General features: G+C 42.6%; 1 protein-coding gene across 1 annotated transcript; it reads right to left on the reverse strand.

Moving 5' to 3' along the window:
- Positions 1 to 14,299: 14,299 nt before the first annotated feature.
- Positions 14,300 to 16,747, reverse strand: HSBP1 (heat shock factor binding protein 1). Its single transcript, XM_063334727.1, has 4 exons — positions 16,641 to 16,747; positions 15,737 to 15,803; positions 15,426 to 15,545; positions 14,300 to 14,550 (listed from the first exon to the last, which is right to left on the reverse strand). The coding sequence occupies exons 1-3, from the start codon at positions 16,683 to 16,685 to the stop codon at positions 15,427 to 15,429; spliced, it is 231 nt and encodes a 76-aa protein (XP_063190797.1). The 5' UTR covers positions 16,686 to 16,747; the 3' UTR covers positions 14,300 to 14,550; position 15,426.
- Positions 16,748 to 17,670: the final 923 nt, after the last annotated feature.

Here is a 17,670-nt window from a genome sequence, read left to right on the forward strand (position 1 = left end):
TGCCAGATGGTGAAAGAATGGAGGGAGGCTGGAAGGAGGCAGAGGGACTTTCCACCTGCTGCTGCGCAGTCAGTAGTCACAGTGGCTGGCACAACTAAGGATGAAGAGGAGGCTGGAAGGCAGTACTGCTACATGATGAGATGGGTGGGATTCATGTTCTGGTCCTGCATCCCGTCTTTTGTCCATGACGAACCTAGGATAGGTCATCAGTTCTTCTCCCACAAGGGAAACGAGCATCCATGGCCTCATTCCAACCGCAACAAATTACCTTTGTTCTTCCAATTAATTTAGCCTTCTGCTTAGTGTGCAGCAAATGTATAATTAGCTCTAGAAAGACAGAAATGTTATTTCAAAAAACTGCTTGAAATATCCCAAAGAGGCATTCCAGCAGGCTTTACCCAGTGTTTCTTTATCTCCATTCCCACTTTAATTACCAATGAGACTCCTTGTTTAATACTCTTTTATGGAGCTCTTCTTTCCTTCTCTGCTGCTATTAGAAAGTTGCTGATGTGGAAAAAACATGGAAAGTGTCATGAGAAGAATCATGGCAGAATGAATTCATTTTGAAAAATCACTATTCAAATCTAAAATTAGAACTTGGGGTTTTTTGGTCCGAAACACTAAAACACTGAAAGACGGGAATGAATTCTCAGGAGAAGGATGCCTAGTCTGCTGTTCTTTCCTCTTTTTGCTTGGGGAGATGGGAGAAGCATCATGGGTGGAACATAATTTCTCTTGACCATATATTCTCTTGTACAAGTGGAACATTGCAGGCATAAAAGTACAGCATAAATTTGACTTTCACTGTAATCAGAAATTGGGCTTATCCTGTGTTTGTCAAACAAGTGAATTCACTTGAAAACCAAGTGAATATATGAGGAGGGAAGGCTGTTATTTTTATCCAAAAGTGAGATAACAGTGTGATCTGTGGCTTTCATCTGTGGATTCCCTGTCGCACCATCCCTAAAGTCACGGGTCTTTAATATTCTGAACTGTCACCTGAGCTGGGGGGAGGAGGAGGAGGACATCAGTAATGCACCCATCCATCCCACCTCACTCAAGGTGCCAGCCCTCAGGAACAAAAAGATTTGTTTCCTCAAACCATTCTGATTCTGCCTCATTGAAGTGAGTTGTTTCTGACTTGTGCTGTGATAATGAAAGAGAATAAGGTTTTTGCAGAGAAAAACAGAGATGCTACAGGTTCTTGTTTTGCTTGGAAGAAGTTTGAAATCTTCTGTATCTATTTTTGTAGGAGAAAGTGGGACAGAAATGCTGCTTCCTATTTGGTAACCAACGGAATCTCATTGCTAAGTTTCTGACCCATTTCACTTTTCAGTCACCAAATTTACGGTAAGTAAAATACCTTCTGGTTATTGTACTGCTTGCGTTCAATTTTGCAGCACCATTCCACCCCCATTATATCCCTAAAATGCTGTACATATGTGTCCACATGGTTTTATCCGTAGTTGATATGCAGCCTTTGTACTGGGTTGGAATACTGTTATCAGCAGTGATTTAAGATGTGAAGTATACTGTTCTGTCCAGTTTTAACACCATGAGGAATTTGGTTGCAGTCTGACCCCAAACCAGAGGTCACGTTCACAGAGGTGCTACTATTGAAATGTGTCTGTCTATCTCTCTTAGACTGAGGTCAGCAAATTACTTCCCTTAGCAAAAAAAGAAAGAGCTGCAAAAAAAAGGAAGCACACCATGAAGGAGACTGGCTGTGAAAAACTGCAGGGACTATGTTTTCATCTGCTTAATTATGTAACTTGTAAAGTGCCTCCCCTAAGCCTAAGCAAAATATCTTTGACATCTTTCAAGGTGTCTCTTCGTGCCCAGTGGATTACCAAGTGTCATACTTACACATCCAGAAATCATCCAGCACAGCCTGGAATACAATTCACTGCTGGGCTGGGAAGCAGCACTGAAATGACCAAGGAGTTTAGGACAGGAAATGAATGATGCCATTATGCCCAATTTCAACTTCACGGGAATTTTGGGAGGCAGATTGTCAATACCCAATCTACAACTGGGTCATTGGGCTATCAAGCCTGGAGTTGAAAAGCACCCTGGATCCTGCCATCTGTTAAGGCCTATCAGTGGCACTTACTGCCACGGTATCTGAGCATCTAATGGCTACAAGGAGTAAGGATCTCAGCTGTACTTCTCCTCCAGAACCTGATTCTTTCCTTAACGCTGCGCTGAAGCGTGGCTTCATTACAGGGGGTAGAGTGCCATCTACTGAGTCAGGCTGACAATATGTTTTTGTACCTTCCTCAAAAAAGTGAAACGATCTTGTACATTTATCGATTTATCCTGGTGCTCTCTGCTGACTATTCATTTAAGATAGCACACTCTGCTCCTTCAGTTCGGTCTGAGTCCTCCTTATATGTTCTGTCTAGAGCTGAATACACTAACGATAAATAACAGACAATAACTTAGCATCAGTAGTACAGAATAGTCACGCAAGCAATTTTGAAATCACATTATTCCAACCGCTTTCCTGTGTGGTTTTGTGTCATTTCGAAGGCTATTTGACAGGTTTCATAGAAATTGTCTAATCATTATCCAAATCACATATAATTCCATCAGCTTTAAGCTCTTTTGTGGCTGTATAGCTCTTGAACTCTCAGCTGTTTTGGAACAATTATTGAACATGCCACTTACTCGAGAGCTTCCCAGTTATGCTGACAAACATACACAGAATGCGGCTCTTCTGAGAGAGGAAGGGAATATGGGATCTATTTGATGGGCCAGAATCCTACACTAAATAGAGATTGATTCTTAACTCAAACAAACGTTGAGGTTTTCTATAGCTAATGAGTTAAATTGTACTGTCCTGGGTGTTTTTAAAGGGTATACACATCTGTCATCTAAAGGGGAAAATGGATAAGATTTGCTCTTCTCATGTAACCTGGGAGGTTTGCTATCCCATGAGCTCTAGGTTCGACAGTTGTAAATGCTTTAGTGATGCTTCACTCCTTCCCTTCAGGCAATAAATCTGTTCCTGCTCTTTGGAACAGGAAAACAGGGGATTGTTCTTGCTGTCATCATGAGGCTCTGACCCCAGTGTAACGACGCAGATTTGTAGGTTGTTGAACTATCTTGCTAAAGGCTGTGGAGACAAGGAAGTTTGGCTCTGAAGCTTACCAAAATTCAGGGGCTAGGTTCGGTCTGGCCTTTGTGTTTGCTTACTGATGTGATCTCTTCAGAAGCTAATCAGTTCCAACAACTATACCTGAAAAGTGGAAGAATCAAAGCGGTGGCTGAAGTAGAAGATTTATGTATTTTCCATGCCAGCCAGCTACGTGGACTCTCAAAAACCTGGACTACTTCCACACTGAAGCAACACTTCAGCTGTAATAAGCTCCTGTAATGGAAATATAGCAACAGTCCGAAGACGTCCGCTCAGAAAAAAAACACATTTCTGCTACTGAACCTATAAAGTATTTCCTCTCTTAGCAAGATTTTTGCCACTGAGTTGACAATTCAGCTCTACGCACTAGAGAACAGTGGGAATCTAATCAGTTAACATTACCATAAGACTAGGATTTAACAAATGGTCACTGTAGCAAGTAAGATGGGCTGAAGTTTAAATAGCAATAGATATTTGGTGAAGATTAGGTGATTTTTAGTCATGGATCCAAATTCCTTAGTTAAATAAAAATTCTAGTGACATTTGTGCAATAATTCTGAGGAATTATACTGTGTGTATTTAGTTTGTGATAAAGCTGAACCTGTAGGATCTCCTCCTACATAAGCAAAAAAGCCTTGTTTATCATAAAAAAGTTGACTTGCTTGACCTGTTCTCACTGTTTCTGGTCTTCCACCTTGGCGTGCATCATCCAAAGCCCAAAGAATTACAAGTTGAGCATCATACTTGAGGCTGGTCTAAAAGTATGGTCAAGTGGGATTGCTCCAGATTCACAAAAACCTCACTGAAATTTCTACCACTGAGCATCTGTAAGAACAGTTAAACTAAATCTGTGGAGCAGACAGAGAGAGAGCTGACTTCTCAAGGTACTTTCTACCATTTTCTCTGCTTCTAAAGACAGAGTCATAGAAAACAGAGCTAGAAAAACCTTGATATGGTACAACTGTAGTTAGCAGTTCCAATTTCCCATTTAACAGAAACAGTCTTTTAAGTCGACTTGTGTTGCGTGGCACATAGCCTTTCCCATCTTTAAAGTAAATTTCCAATAATTGTATATTTATGCTATGTTGTGAGTGTGTGTTCACCCATCACCTTGGAGTTGGAGATACTGTTCGCAGTACCCTGAGGTGAAGCATATATCATTGGTGTCCTTGCGGTGAGGGCATGCGCCCTCGACCCTTTCTCCCTCTGAGAGCTGAAACTCCCTGTTTATCTCCAAATAACAATTTTTCTACTCCAACTCAGTTAATACATGCTAACCTTAGTGTAAACATTTTTTCATAGATAAATTCCCTGGGGAAAACTTTCTGCATGACTTTTGTGGAGTTACTTAGCTGTAATCATGCAGAATTCTCTGGGTTTCAAGCCGTGTGCCTCCTGCAGAGGTGTTCTGCCTGCTAATGATAGGCACTCAAGCTGTTCATTTTGTTTAGGCAAGGGCGCTTGAAGGACAACTCTACTTTTACCATCCCTTCCTATCTTGTACAAGAGAAACTGCAGAACTTTTGCAAAGTGTCACAGTCCTTTGCTTAATGAACCTTCCTCAGAAAATATATGGGTATGGCTATCAAGACCGAGGCACTAGTTTCTGTGGTTTTTAAGAGGTTGCTGTAGGGAGACATTTCCATCCTTTGCTGAGACAAGCTGTAAAACAGTAAGAAAAAGACCAACTGATACCAAAATGAAAGCTTTGTGTCCTCAGAATAAAGATTCATTACACAAACACCAGGCAGATCTTTAAGAACAAATTTGGAATGTGCAGTGAAAGTAACTGTTCACTTAGTTCCAGGCAAAGCTGTCTCTTTCATATTATTGGCTCCTTTTTATAGGAATCAGGCTTATTTAGCAGGGTTTTTGAGACAGCCCTGTTGCAGACATAGAAAAGGTTGCTACGGTTTTTGCTGTGCCACTATTGAAGCATTGCACTACACTTCCGCCTTCTCCAAGGCAGGCACCAGCCCTGTAAATCCCAGTTCCAGTGCAATTCCCTCTGCTACCTGAAATGACAACTGCCCTGTGGGTAACTGGCACTGGATCATATCTAGACGTTCATTTGAAGGGGCAGAGACCTGCATTTATGTCAGCTGGTTTTTGGGACATGGATACATGTGCCCTGAACTGCCCCCATCTCTCCGTGCCTTCTGCGAAGGGCGCAAGTACGTGTTACACCCTTCTGCTAGACAAACGCTTAGCCTGAGATGCTTGGGAATGCATATTCCAGTAGTGGACTATATTTATACACAATATGTCTTGAGCAAGAAAAGGTAATGAATCACTTTACCGGCTGCATGCATGCAATTAATAAAGCATTAATAATACAGGGGATGGTAGCCCCTGTGTTAACGTTGCCTGCTGGCTAAATTGCTATAAATAAGTTCCTCCTCAAATTTCACTCATGTCTTTGCCAATGCTCGGAATACAAAACCATTTATCCTGCAACAGTGACTCTGTCTCCTTGTTTGCCTGGCGTGTTGTTTCCTTTAGTAGGGAATGAATGGAACTCGCGGCCGTGTTAGAGGTTTCAAAACACACCGTGTGCTTCAGTGATCCAGAGCCCCTAATATCTTCATTGCAGGGTTGTACACAGTGAAACAAAGTCAGCGCAGAGAATAGAGGAAAGTTTGCAGAAGCTGGAGGTGCAGGTAATGCAAAGAGGAAAATGAGCAAATAGCTGCTGGCACCTTCAGATTCAGCTATCTGGATCCCGAGATTTCTGCAGCACGGTGTGAGGTAACTGCTTGCTCTCCCTGCCCGGAGAGGCAGGCTGTTTGTCTGTGTAACAGTTCAGTTTGAAAAGATTTAGTTGATGCCTGATAATTTTAGCATTCATGGCAGGAATGACTGCACCTCCGTACTCCCTGTAGAGCTCTACCTTCACCTGTTATTGATGTCAAATAATAATTCTGTCCAGGTATAAAACATGGGGTTCCAGTGGGGAAAACCTGCAGGAAAAGGCAGCGAGGTGAGTACGTTTGGGTGTTAAACATGGCTGAGAGAGATTTCAAATTCTAATCATGACTTTTCCTGAAGTATTTGTTCTGCCCTATCAGCTAATACAGCAATGGTGCATGTATCAACATCCTGAAATTGAAACAGAGATCAAGGGTATAGGGTATAAATTGGTTTTACAGCATAACGTTAAATAATCAAACCATGCTGGAGCAGCCTCTGTGACAAAATGACTTACATTTTTGGTGCTGCTTTTTAAATGTGATTATGCATTTTAATTGTTTAACTTCAGTCTGTGGAGTAGTTTCAAAGATGTTTCAAAATAACCTATGGCATGAAAAGCCTCCTGATTTTTAAATACGCCTCAGGTTCAATAAATTTGTTTTTAATTTTGTGTGATGTGTGAAACAGCGACTTTGTTCAGTGCTTTCAGGGGGTGGAGCAGGATTTCCTAAAACACACTGGATCAACCAGGCTACAAATTTGTAAGGATGGTAGAAATTTCCATTCTGTTTGTTGTCTTGTATCAGTGGAAGAACACAGAGCTCCTATAAATTTCACGGTGTTTGGAAGAAGAGGACACTTCTCCTAGTCCAAGCCTTAGAAAGAACAACACTGGGACATAAAGGGTCTCCAAATAAAGATTCAAAGGTGACTGGTTTGTCTTCCTCCTCTCCTTCTCAGCCATTCGTCTCGTTATCTGCATGAAGCAGAACCCATCCCCAGTTCCAGGTGGCACAACCGAATGCAGAACCAGTTACAAACCTCCGCGAATGCACTTCAGCAGTGGCCGTGTCCCCTCCCATGGACAGGAGGCAGGAGCGGGTTAATCTGGAATCACATCTCACAGGCTCAATGGTGTGTGAAAACTGAGATTTAAATCTGCACTTTATTTGTTTTTGCTCCCAACTACTCAGAGAGCAGAAAATCATAATTTATAGTGCCAATTGTCAGTATTTATAACCAAATCCTTGCTTCAAACACTGGAAAGATGATTAAAAAAAAAAAAAAGCAGATGGTGTTATTCTGCTAAACATTGTTTACTGTTGCCTGTTGTTTTGGAAGTGCTCAAAATGGAATTTAAACAAAAGCTTTATTGTGCAAGTGACAGACCCTTCCTTCAAGGGCTTCAATTTAGTACATTTCTTGCTAATGAGTGACGCTAATAATCTAGCTCGTCAATCACCTTGGATCCCAAACAGTGTCTTTAGTGGAGATGTGGGGTGAAAAGCCTTGAGCATGTCTGGGATCTTTGTGAAGCAATTAAAACTTCATGGTCATATTCGTTTCCACAGTTCAGTAAAGTCTTAAACTGCTCTCTTGATTTGTATTTAGTGGTCCTGAACTGAAAGAAAAACAATGTTAATGTGAAGACCTTGTATGAAAATAAAATTAAGAACGTTTAAAACCAGATTATCAATGGTACCCCAGTCGTGTCCTCCGCTGCCACCTGCAACACTCAAAGAATTGAAGAGCTCTTGCTTATGGATTCTGTACTGGTTCTGAATACATTTTTTTATTAAAATGTTCAGTTAAAAAGGTGAGAATTGGGGCTACTCATGAAGAGCAGCACAATTCTGTACCTTCTCATACAACAGAGTAGCACTAATAATTTGGAAAAAGGACTTGCAAAAAAATTTCCAGAGCAGTGAATCCTGTTCAGGGATCTGTGGTTAATTGTCTTTTAAGATGCACCCAATTCTCAGTTGCATGGTACACTTGTCGAATTTATTAAAATGACACATCTATTTGTAACCCTCTGATAAGAACCTGATTAAATTTTTTGCCTGACTTGTCGGAGATCCCAATGATGTCCCTTCTAATAAATGTCGATTGCATTTGTCATTAATTTTAACATTTGCAGTCCCATTAATTTTCTAAGAAGATTTGGTCTGATTTATAATATGTTTTGTGTGTCAATAGCAGGAGGGCTGGCGTCAGTGAAAAAAGTGTAAGGTTTTTGTTTGTTTTTTCCCCCCTTGTGTCACATGAACGTTTATTAACAATCACTCTTTCGGCTGTTGGAACTAGGTATTTTTTTTTAAGATAATAACATGGCTGAGGTCCTGTAGTTGTGTTTCTCAGCATGAACTTAGGTGAGCAAGCACTCGGGTTGTTTTATCTTTGCTGACCAGTCATTAAAAATTTACTGCTCTATAGGGCCAGGAAAAAATTCAAATTAAAAAAAATATTCAAATACTAAAAGATCTGGTGATGAGCCTTGAAGGGTCGTCTTTCTGGGACTTCACGAGCGAACAAAATCCTTACAGAATCAATCATTTTGCAAAGATCAATGATATTTGCCCTTCTGGGCCCCAAATACTTAACTATTGCAGAGCTCTTTGATTATTAGGTTTTTTTATTGCCTTCTAGCTCTAAAGAATAATTTTCAGAGTGAACATGTTTTGAAGAGAGGATTTGGCTGAGGTTCTGCCTTTTACAGCCTGAGTTGGGCACCTGTTGTATGATACAAAACTTCTGTTTGATAGTAGTTGGCAGACTAAGTGGATTGTTGTTCTGCTGTTGAGCAGCCTCTTGGGAAGCTGACGAATGCTCCTTCGTTATTGCCGCTGGGATGTGTTGTGTGTCAAGTCTTAAAGTTGGTCTCTTTTTCCTCTGTGTTACCAGTTGCTTTAATTTTCCCAAACTACACAATGTCTGTCCTGGATGTACTTGGCCTACAGACTTCTCAAAGTGCATGTGAAAATAAACAAACAAACAAAAACTTCCTGTAAACCTTCCTGCGTTGCTCCTGAGGAGCTGATGTTTCTGTGCCAGTGGATGGAGAACTGCTGAATTCAGGGATTTCCTCCAGTGTGCTGGTGCGGGCTGAAATGCAAAAAGCTTCCCTAGTACGCTTCAGAGACAGGGATCTGGTCTTCACAACCAAACAGGTCTGCAACACAAATAAGCAAAGTATTTATTAGAACTGCGTGGGAATCAGAAACTTTTATCCTTTGGGAAATTCATATTCTTAGAGAGGGAGGAATTGGAGTGAGGTGGAATGTTACAAGTGAAAACTGAAGTGCCCTGCAGGTGAATTACTTTAAGTAGGGCGACTGAAAATGTCAGTTGGCAGAATACCGGGCACGTCTTTTCAAGTAATCCACCTACTCTTGCGTGCCCATGAGATGGCATTTGGACAGACATTTCTCCCCTTGACCCCTACATGTAACAGAATGCTATGCTGCATCAAAACTTGGGACGCCTTTCTCTGAAGACAAGCACACTATGCAGCATGAGTTTTAAATGTGATCGAAACTCTAAAGGGAATTCAGGTGTGAAGAAGCAGATCCTTGTTTTGCAAGTACACCCGCCTGCCTGTTTTGGGAGACGGGCAAGTGCTGCAGAGTCTGTCTCGAGTGTTTTTGCAGGTTGCTTAAGAAAGATTTAAATCTAAGGCCTGGCTTAGCCACTGATCTGCTGTGAAGCATGAAGTAATTTTTCTCACCTCTTTTGCCTCCACTTCTCAGGTAGCCCTTTGCCTGTTTTCTCCATTGTGGCCATAAAAGGATGGAATATTTTGCTGTATTTTCCATATCAGTACGGGGGCTTGCACAAAAGGGTCATGGGTCGTCCATCCAAACTTGTCATATGAACACCTATGAATCTAAAACTTGAGAAACACTTAACTCCATCACTTCTCCAGTTGCTATTTCGAACAGCATTTAATCTCTCGAGCAAGGATTGTATATGCGACAGCTTTGTAAACTGAAGAAATTTTTACACATGTATCTAACTCCAAGAGCTTCATAAATAAAATTGTCAGGTCTGTAGCAAAACGACATAAAAGAACACTTTCTATTAATAGATGTGCTTTTTCCAGAGAGACAATTCCGGTTTAACCTTCTCTCAGCGTGCTTCTGAGATGTAAAGTTTCTATTCCCATGCCTGGTTTTCCTAATGACCTAATTTCATTAACTCTCCACTGGAGTCAGAAAAAAAAGTCTGTGCGAGCATCAGGTCTTTTCAAAACAGTGTGAGGCTTAAAGCTCAGGAAGGGATTTGCGCATCCTATTAACTTTCTTAATTGTAAACAAAGCTTCAGTGTCTTGTGTAATAACCACGTTTCAAAACAGCATGTGGCTCATTAAAGTCCTAACATCTGAACACGTATATTAAAGGTAACCAAATAATTAATCTGAGTAGTCTTCCTTCTATTAGTGAGAGTGTGCCCACTAGAAGGCAGTATCAGCTAGAGAGTTATAATCTTGAGAAAAAGTAAAAAGCTTCATTAAATAATTCCATGTGAATGCCTCCAGGGAATCTGCAGACCCCGTTGTCATTTTAATGACAGGATGGACAGTGTCTCTGGCCTCGGTTACAGGTATTTCACTGCAAAACCGTATGGAATCAAAATTATTTTCTTTTTGAAGGCACAGTGTCTGACTTTCTTGAGGTTTCAAGTTTGGAGGAAGAACGGCTGAGTGACTTCAGCACTCCCCCGGGGCTGGGTCTCTTACTGGTTTCCCCAGTAATCTCAGGCACACCAATTCCCAGTGCCTCGTTCCATCTGAGGAAAGGAGCCAACGGTGCTTTATTGGGAGTGTTGAGATAATAAGTCTAGAGGAGGCCAGATAACATGAATTTGCACGAGTGTTCCCTGTCTCCACTGACAACAACAGAACGTGACAATTGCAAGACAGAGTCCAAGTAATCCCTCTGGAGCTCGGTCCCAAAGCAGGCAGCGACGCAAGCCGTGGTCTGAGCCAGGCGTCTGGGAGACCGGGGTTCACTGCAGGGAAGGGAGGGCTTCGAAACTACCTCTTGCAGAGAGCGAGTGTCGGAGTTTAGTGTGTCTCTGGCCTATAACCAGCTTCATTTAGAGCACGGACCAGGTGGTATTAGTTGAAGAGCTATCTGTGCGCAGTCTTATTTACCATACGTTGTCTTTAGGGCAGAGATTAAATGAAAAATCCTCTTAAGGATACCGTAATTCTGGATCACTTATCAGTGGGCCTAAGTGTTTCAAAACATGGATTTATTGTAACACTATTCCTCTGTACTGAGAGAGCATCAGTCCTGCTATATAGGAATTAAGACACCAGATGAGATGAGACAGGAGTTTCAAATTTATTTCTGTTGCCCAGTGTGGAACGTGTAGGGCACACAGCTCCTGTCATCCTCAGCTTGTTTCTGGGTTCTCAGGTCTTAAGTCTGGCCTTCAGCAAACAATACTGCTATTAATGATTGGCTATGAAAACTGTGGCTGAAGACTTCATGGTGTCACTCAAAATTCCTGTCATAGACAAAAAAAAATGTTTCTATTTGCTGTTCCTAATGTAGATCTTTTGTGAAAGAGCATCTAAACATAGCAGTTACATGGACCGTTTGGAAACAATGGCTTCTTCCTCAGGGAAGTTCCCTCAGGGGTTGAAAAGGATGGTGGTGATGGAAATTTGGAGTAGAAGTGGTGAGAGCAGAAACAATGGAGAGCTTTGAAGAACTTAGGAGCAGGGCGGGTGTTCTTTCTCCTCCATCCGCAGCTGTTCTTCCTTTTCCCCATAAATGCAGGACCCGCAGACTCTTCTTGTTCTGCGCAATTCCATACCTCGTGCTCACTTACAGAAAGTGGCTTTGCTGGCCCCTTACTCGCTGCTTGGGCTAGGACAGGAAAGAATGAAGGAAGCGGCAAGCTCAAGAGAGTGCGTTTTCCATCTGTCTCACCTCTTATTCTACCAGGAACCCTTTCCCCTCTTGCAGGTAGGCAGGAGGCAGAGAGCAGCCACCCACCCGCGCTCGCTCACGGGCAGAGCAGACCGTTTTGCTGTGCTGATGAATTACAGCAGGTCTGCTCCCAGTTACACCAGCTTTGAACTGCAAAGTGGAAAGTGCAGCGTCCACCACGCCTGCTCGTACAAGGAAATCAGAGTAGGGTGCATTTAATCCGTAACAGTTTGTGACAATAAACCGGAGGAGGTAAATACGTCAACGATGAAATCCGGGCGTATGTTACCACGATGACAGGTAGCAGAAAATTTCTTAAAGCAGAAAGTGCTTCTATAGACTTTGGCACAAATAACTGAAAAATGCAAGCTGCAGCCCTTAACAAAACACAGCACTACAGTTTGATTTAAATGAATAAATGGCAGTTTTCTTTATATTCCAATATGGAAGTCAGTCCCTATTCATGAACTTGATCCTCACTTTTTTTTTTTTTCTTTGCAAGTGAGACAGCCCAGTGGAAAGGACAAATATTTGTCACATGTGAACCAGCAGATTCAGAAAAAAAACACCCAAAACAACCCACCCCTATTCTTTTGTAAAGTGTTATCAAATCCATATAAAGTAACACTTACGAAGAATCATCTTCTGCTTTGCCTTATGTATTAAACTAAGTGCACTTTAGGAAATTGTGGCCAGAAGGGATTCTACTTTGGCTTGCATGTGCTGTTTCTATGTAGAATCTCTATCACTGGTTCAGAGTAGGAACAAAAAATGTTTCTCAAAAATATGGAGTATTTAAAGAGCTACAAGTAATTCCTCTCTCTCTGAAAGGCTTGTTTTGAATTGAATTGTTACTTTTCAAAATCAGTTAAGTGTTAAATTAATGAGGGAAAAACTATCCGTACTGAAAAGTGCTTAGAATCTTAAAGCCGAAATAATTTTCCATTAAGCTATCCTGACAAAATAAACTTCAGGAAAGCAGGCTGCTACTGCTGTATATAGGACAGTGCAAGCAAATTCAAGAACGACCATTTCTCCTACAGGAGGAAGACGACCATTTATAGTTGTATAAACATCACACAAAATGATCCTCCACTTCCATACACTTTCTGATGGGATTTGGTCTATATTGTAATTACCTAGTAAAATACAGATTTGACAGGGCATGAATTGTGTTCACCCTCTTATTATACAAAACACACCTGTAATCTAGACTATATTCTATAAGCAGCAGCTGTGCTGAAGTCTTTCTATAACTTATAACTAAATACAATCTCACATACAATGATATACTTACGCTAGACTTTGCTTTAATATATATGACCTGACTATTTGATACCACATAATAGTTTATTAGATTTTTTCAAAGTGACATTACAAAGAGCCTAAGGCTGGTGTTACAAGGTATATTGATACATCTCCTGTGTTCACAAAATTCCCCTATAATTATGAGCTTTTATTACAATTTCCCCATGGTGTTGAAAAATGACCTGTCATATTGCCTTCATAATACACAGGTGCTAATTTGGTGGCATTCAAAGAGCAGTCTTAAGTGTGGTCCACACAGAACTGCTGACTGCCACTACTCCTTTCGTAAATTTGTACTTCAAGGTGGAGGAGCATTGCAGTGATTGTCAGTAATATCCGACATTGGTCATTTTTCTTCACAAGGGACGTAGTAGAGACTGTTCTAAATATACTTTTCATTGCCAAAATACTCTAATGTAACCCGTTAAACTCCAGGGCCATAAATGTGCATGTGATTATAAAAGCAAACATCTTTCTAAACCAAATACTTTGATGAGTTAGGGCTAGCTGTTATTCACAGAGAAGCAAGGCTTTACAATTCTACCCGGGATCTCTCCGTTTGTGTTACTCGGTATATCACTGCTTTGTTAGCAAACTGTTCAGCACAATGAGCCAGGGATTTAAACAGAAAGACCACATTGACACAACTGCAATCCCATCCCTATTCTGTCCAGTATCACTATTTTAACCATAATTATTGTTCAAAGGTGATGCTAAATGACACATTGTCAGTTTCAAAGTAAAGTTCTACAGTATTAAAAAACTTAAATCCCATAGTGAGATTTTTCATAGTTAATAGTTCCTTGTCTGTCTAAATATAACAGATTTGAATGGCAGTGGTCGCTGACCTGTAGCACAGGTGTCTCTAACGTTAAATCTCTATTTCTGGTTTATGTTCTAGGAACACACAGGTGAGGTAATACCAAGAGTAGGAGATACGATTTTGACGTTCAGCGTCTTATGTTTCCAAAATCACCTTATTACATTCATAAGAAAACAACACATAGTCCTCAAATGGTCGAGTGACTGATGCTTAGAGCTAGGATTAATGCCAAGTTTCAATCTTGTGCTTCACTCCACAAAGTTACGTAGGACAAGTTAAGATTTCCATTGAATGGGAGTCACTAGATGTGTAGCTATCAAAAATGAAACGTCTGGAAAAAGTACAAGGAAGGGAAAAAAGTGACTTCACAAAAAAAATACACCCAGTTGTTGATATCTCTAAGATCTGTGTTTTAATAACACAACTAATTGATCCTCGTAACAAGAATTCAAAAAGTGAAATTACAGTACACAAATCAAAATATAAACTAACCTATTCCTAACTATACAATATACATTAGGAATGCAAGCTCTGTAACAATATAAAAATGCTTTTACACACAGTAGTTGCAAAAAGCTGTTATGTAATTCCAAGGATTTGTAGAAAAAAAAAAATCTTCCAGGATTCATCTTAAGTTATTGGCAACCTGTTGTGGAAAAATAATTAGAACAAAAATGTTACTGAGAAGAATTAAGAGTATCATGCTCATCAGAAATTTTCATTTGTGGGGTTCACACTAAGGGAACTGACACAGGGGACAATGAAGCCCATAGTAATTTGTATTTCTGTCAAAGTATTGCAAAATATAGGTACCTTAACAAGCAAGACGTATACCCCTTTCAAACGCACATGCCTACTATACGGGCTGCATAGTATTCTAAACGTGAATTCTAGAGTTTCAAGCTTAAGAGAGGCTGAGACATATCTTACTTAAAAAGACCTGAACAAATTCAAAAATATTTAAAAAAAATATTTACTCTAACATGTTACATCTGGTAGTTTCTTTACCAGTTGCCTTCCATGGATTACAAAAATCAAATTCTACACAAACTGAAGCTATGGAAACCAGAGCAGACGTTGGTAACGTGCGTGAGGTTACAGTCCTTTTCAGAAGGTTCAAACACGGTAAGAGAAGGGAAGAGAAGAGCTCGCTTTGCTACTGCTTTTTTTCCCTATCTCTTCTCCTTCCCATACTGCAAAGACAGTCATTATTTCTGATCTTACTAAGAGTACCAGAGTGAGTAACAGAGGATGAATATAGCTATTGCACTTCCTCAAAGCTAACTAGACGTGAAGTAAATACCTCTCCTCCCATATTGCTGAAGAAAACATCCTTGCTGAAGAGGCTAGTAGGAACCTGCTGAGGGGAGCTTTTAAAGCTTCTCGTATTATAATGTACACAGCTGCTCTGAATTAATTTCAGACTACCTCACAAATCAAAGGAAAAAGTCCATCTACTTAAAGTCAGTAATTTCAAGTGACCTCAGGATTTGTTTCAAGGCTAGCAAGCAATTGTCTCACTTTAACTCTTGTTAGTAGCAGGGGTCTTGTTCTCGCCTTCCAATTCTTCCACTCCCGCCTGCGTCATCAGGTCTGCTATGTTCTTCTCCAGGTCATCTATGCGACAGCTCATGTCATCAAGTTCACTGGAGTTAAGGAACATGACTGCAATCCAGTAGTGGCTGGGGTTTTTTCATTTGTTTTTCATTACATCTTTGCTCAAACTCTTATGGTCACTTTAAATTCAACTTACAAATCCCACTGGTAAACATACTTTAAAATCCTTATGATTCTGTAGCGTATAGCACCTATCTGACTTTAAAAAAGGATATTTCTTCCAATTATTTGGTCAGACATGGTTTGAAATTTGTCCTGCATTTGCTGAAGCAATGTCTGCACCTATTAGAAAGGAAAAAGAAAGAAGTCTGTTTTGTTTTCATTGAAGAGGTTGTTACAGTATTTAATCTCATGTAATGAGGTAAGTACAATGTTTTCTTTCATTGCTGAGCTCAACTGTGCACAAACTCTGCAGTGTAATTCCATATTTAAGTAACATATTTTCACATGTACATATATATGTACACACAAGAGAACTGAGGCTCACAGTAAACAATTTTAAGATCTAGAAAATGCCTGTGTTCCACAACCAGGACTAAACCCCCAACAGCTGCTTCCAGCATCCTACGCTAATCATGTGATAACACTTTTTTTCGATATCAGAACAACAGCTTTCCTCTCCGTGCTCCCAAACTCTTGCTCTTAACCGCATCCCTCCCAGAAGGACAACTCCTCCTTAGGCAGGGATACCCAGCTGCCCTGGCTGCCAGCACGGCCAGCCGGGGAGCCGGCGCTCGCTGAGCACTTCAGGTGAGTGAGCGGCCTTGGCGCTGCGATGGAACGCGGGGCTGGAACCGCGCTCCGACCCGAGCCGCCCCCGAGGGACCCGTCAAAAGCAGCTCCGCAGCGGTGGCTATTTATCGTGACACCGGGTGAAAAAGGCCGAGGCGACACCACAAGCCCAGCAGCCCCTGCAGCAGCGGGTCACCCCGGCTCGGCCGCGCCGAGCCCCAGGAGGTAACGCCAGGGCCCGGGAACGGGGCGAGGCCGGAGGCTTTACCCGCTTCTGCCGGGCCTCTCCTTAGGGAGGCCGCGGCCCGCCCGCCCCGCGCTCTGCAGCCGCCCCGCTGGGCGCTCCCCGCTCCCCCTGAGGCGGTGGGCGCGGTGCCGGCGCCTCACCACGGCGGTGAGGTCCTGCACGGTCTTCGGGTCGGTCTCGGCCATGGCGGGCTCGGCTCTCAGCTCCCGGCTCCCCGGCAGCCCCGCTTCCGGGCCGCGCCCGTCACTTCCACCGCCGCGCCTCTCGCGAGAGGAGACGGCCCCGGGGCATTCTGGGAAGCGTAGTCCGCGGTGCCTGAGGGGCCATGGCGGGCGGCGGGGAGCGATGGCGGGGAAATCGTCGCAGGCCCCGAGCGCGGGCTGCGCGCGCCCCTTCGCACCGCCGCGGGAGCCCACCCACACCTCGCCGCAGGCAGCTCACCCGGCTGCCGGCCTCTTCCCCCTCCGCTGCCCTCACGGGTGTTGTTGGCTCCCGCTGGCTGCGGGATGTGAAAAGTAAGGAGCTTGTGGGCCTCCCCTGTGCTTGCTAACCCAGTGTATGAGGTGAAGTCGCATATAAACTGAGCACTGGCACAGCTGTATGAGAGGGGAAGGCATTAAAACATATTTTTTGCCCCTGAGCATTAAGCTTGCATGTAATCTTACGCTTGGAATCGTAGAATGGTTCAGGTTAGAAGGGACCTTAAAGATCATCTAGTTCCAACCCCCTGCCCTGGGCAGGGACACCTCCCACTAGACCAGGCTGCTCAAAGCCCCATCCAGCCTGGCCTCGAACACCTCCAGGGACGGGGCATCCACAGCTTCTCTGGGCAACCTGGGCCAGCGTCTCACCACCCTCACAATGAAAAATTTCTTCCTAATATCTAATCTAAATCTTCCTCCTTCCTGTTTGAAGCCATTACCCCGTATTCTATCACTACGTGCCCTTGTAAAAAGTCCCTCCCCAGCTTTCATGTAGGCCCCCTTCAGATACTGGAAGGTTGCTATAAGGTCTCTCCGGAGCCTTGCCTTCTCCAGGCTGCACAACCCCAACTCTCTCAGCCTGTCCTCACAGGAGAGGTGCTCCAGCCTCTGATCACCTCCGCGGCCTCTGGACTCACTCCAACAGGTCCATGTCCTTCTGATGTTGGGGGCCCCAGAGCTGGACGCA

Source organism: Chroicocephalus ridibundus, chromosome 4 (assembly GCF_963924245.1).
Source record: "Chroicocephalus ridibundus chromosome 4, bChrRid1.1, whole genome shotgun sequence".
Lineage (NCBI taxonomy): Eukaryota > Metazoa > Chordata > Aves > Charadriiformes > Laridae > Chroicocephalus > Chroicocephalus ridibundus.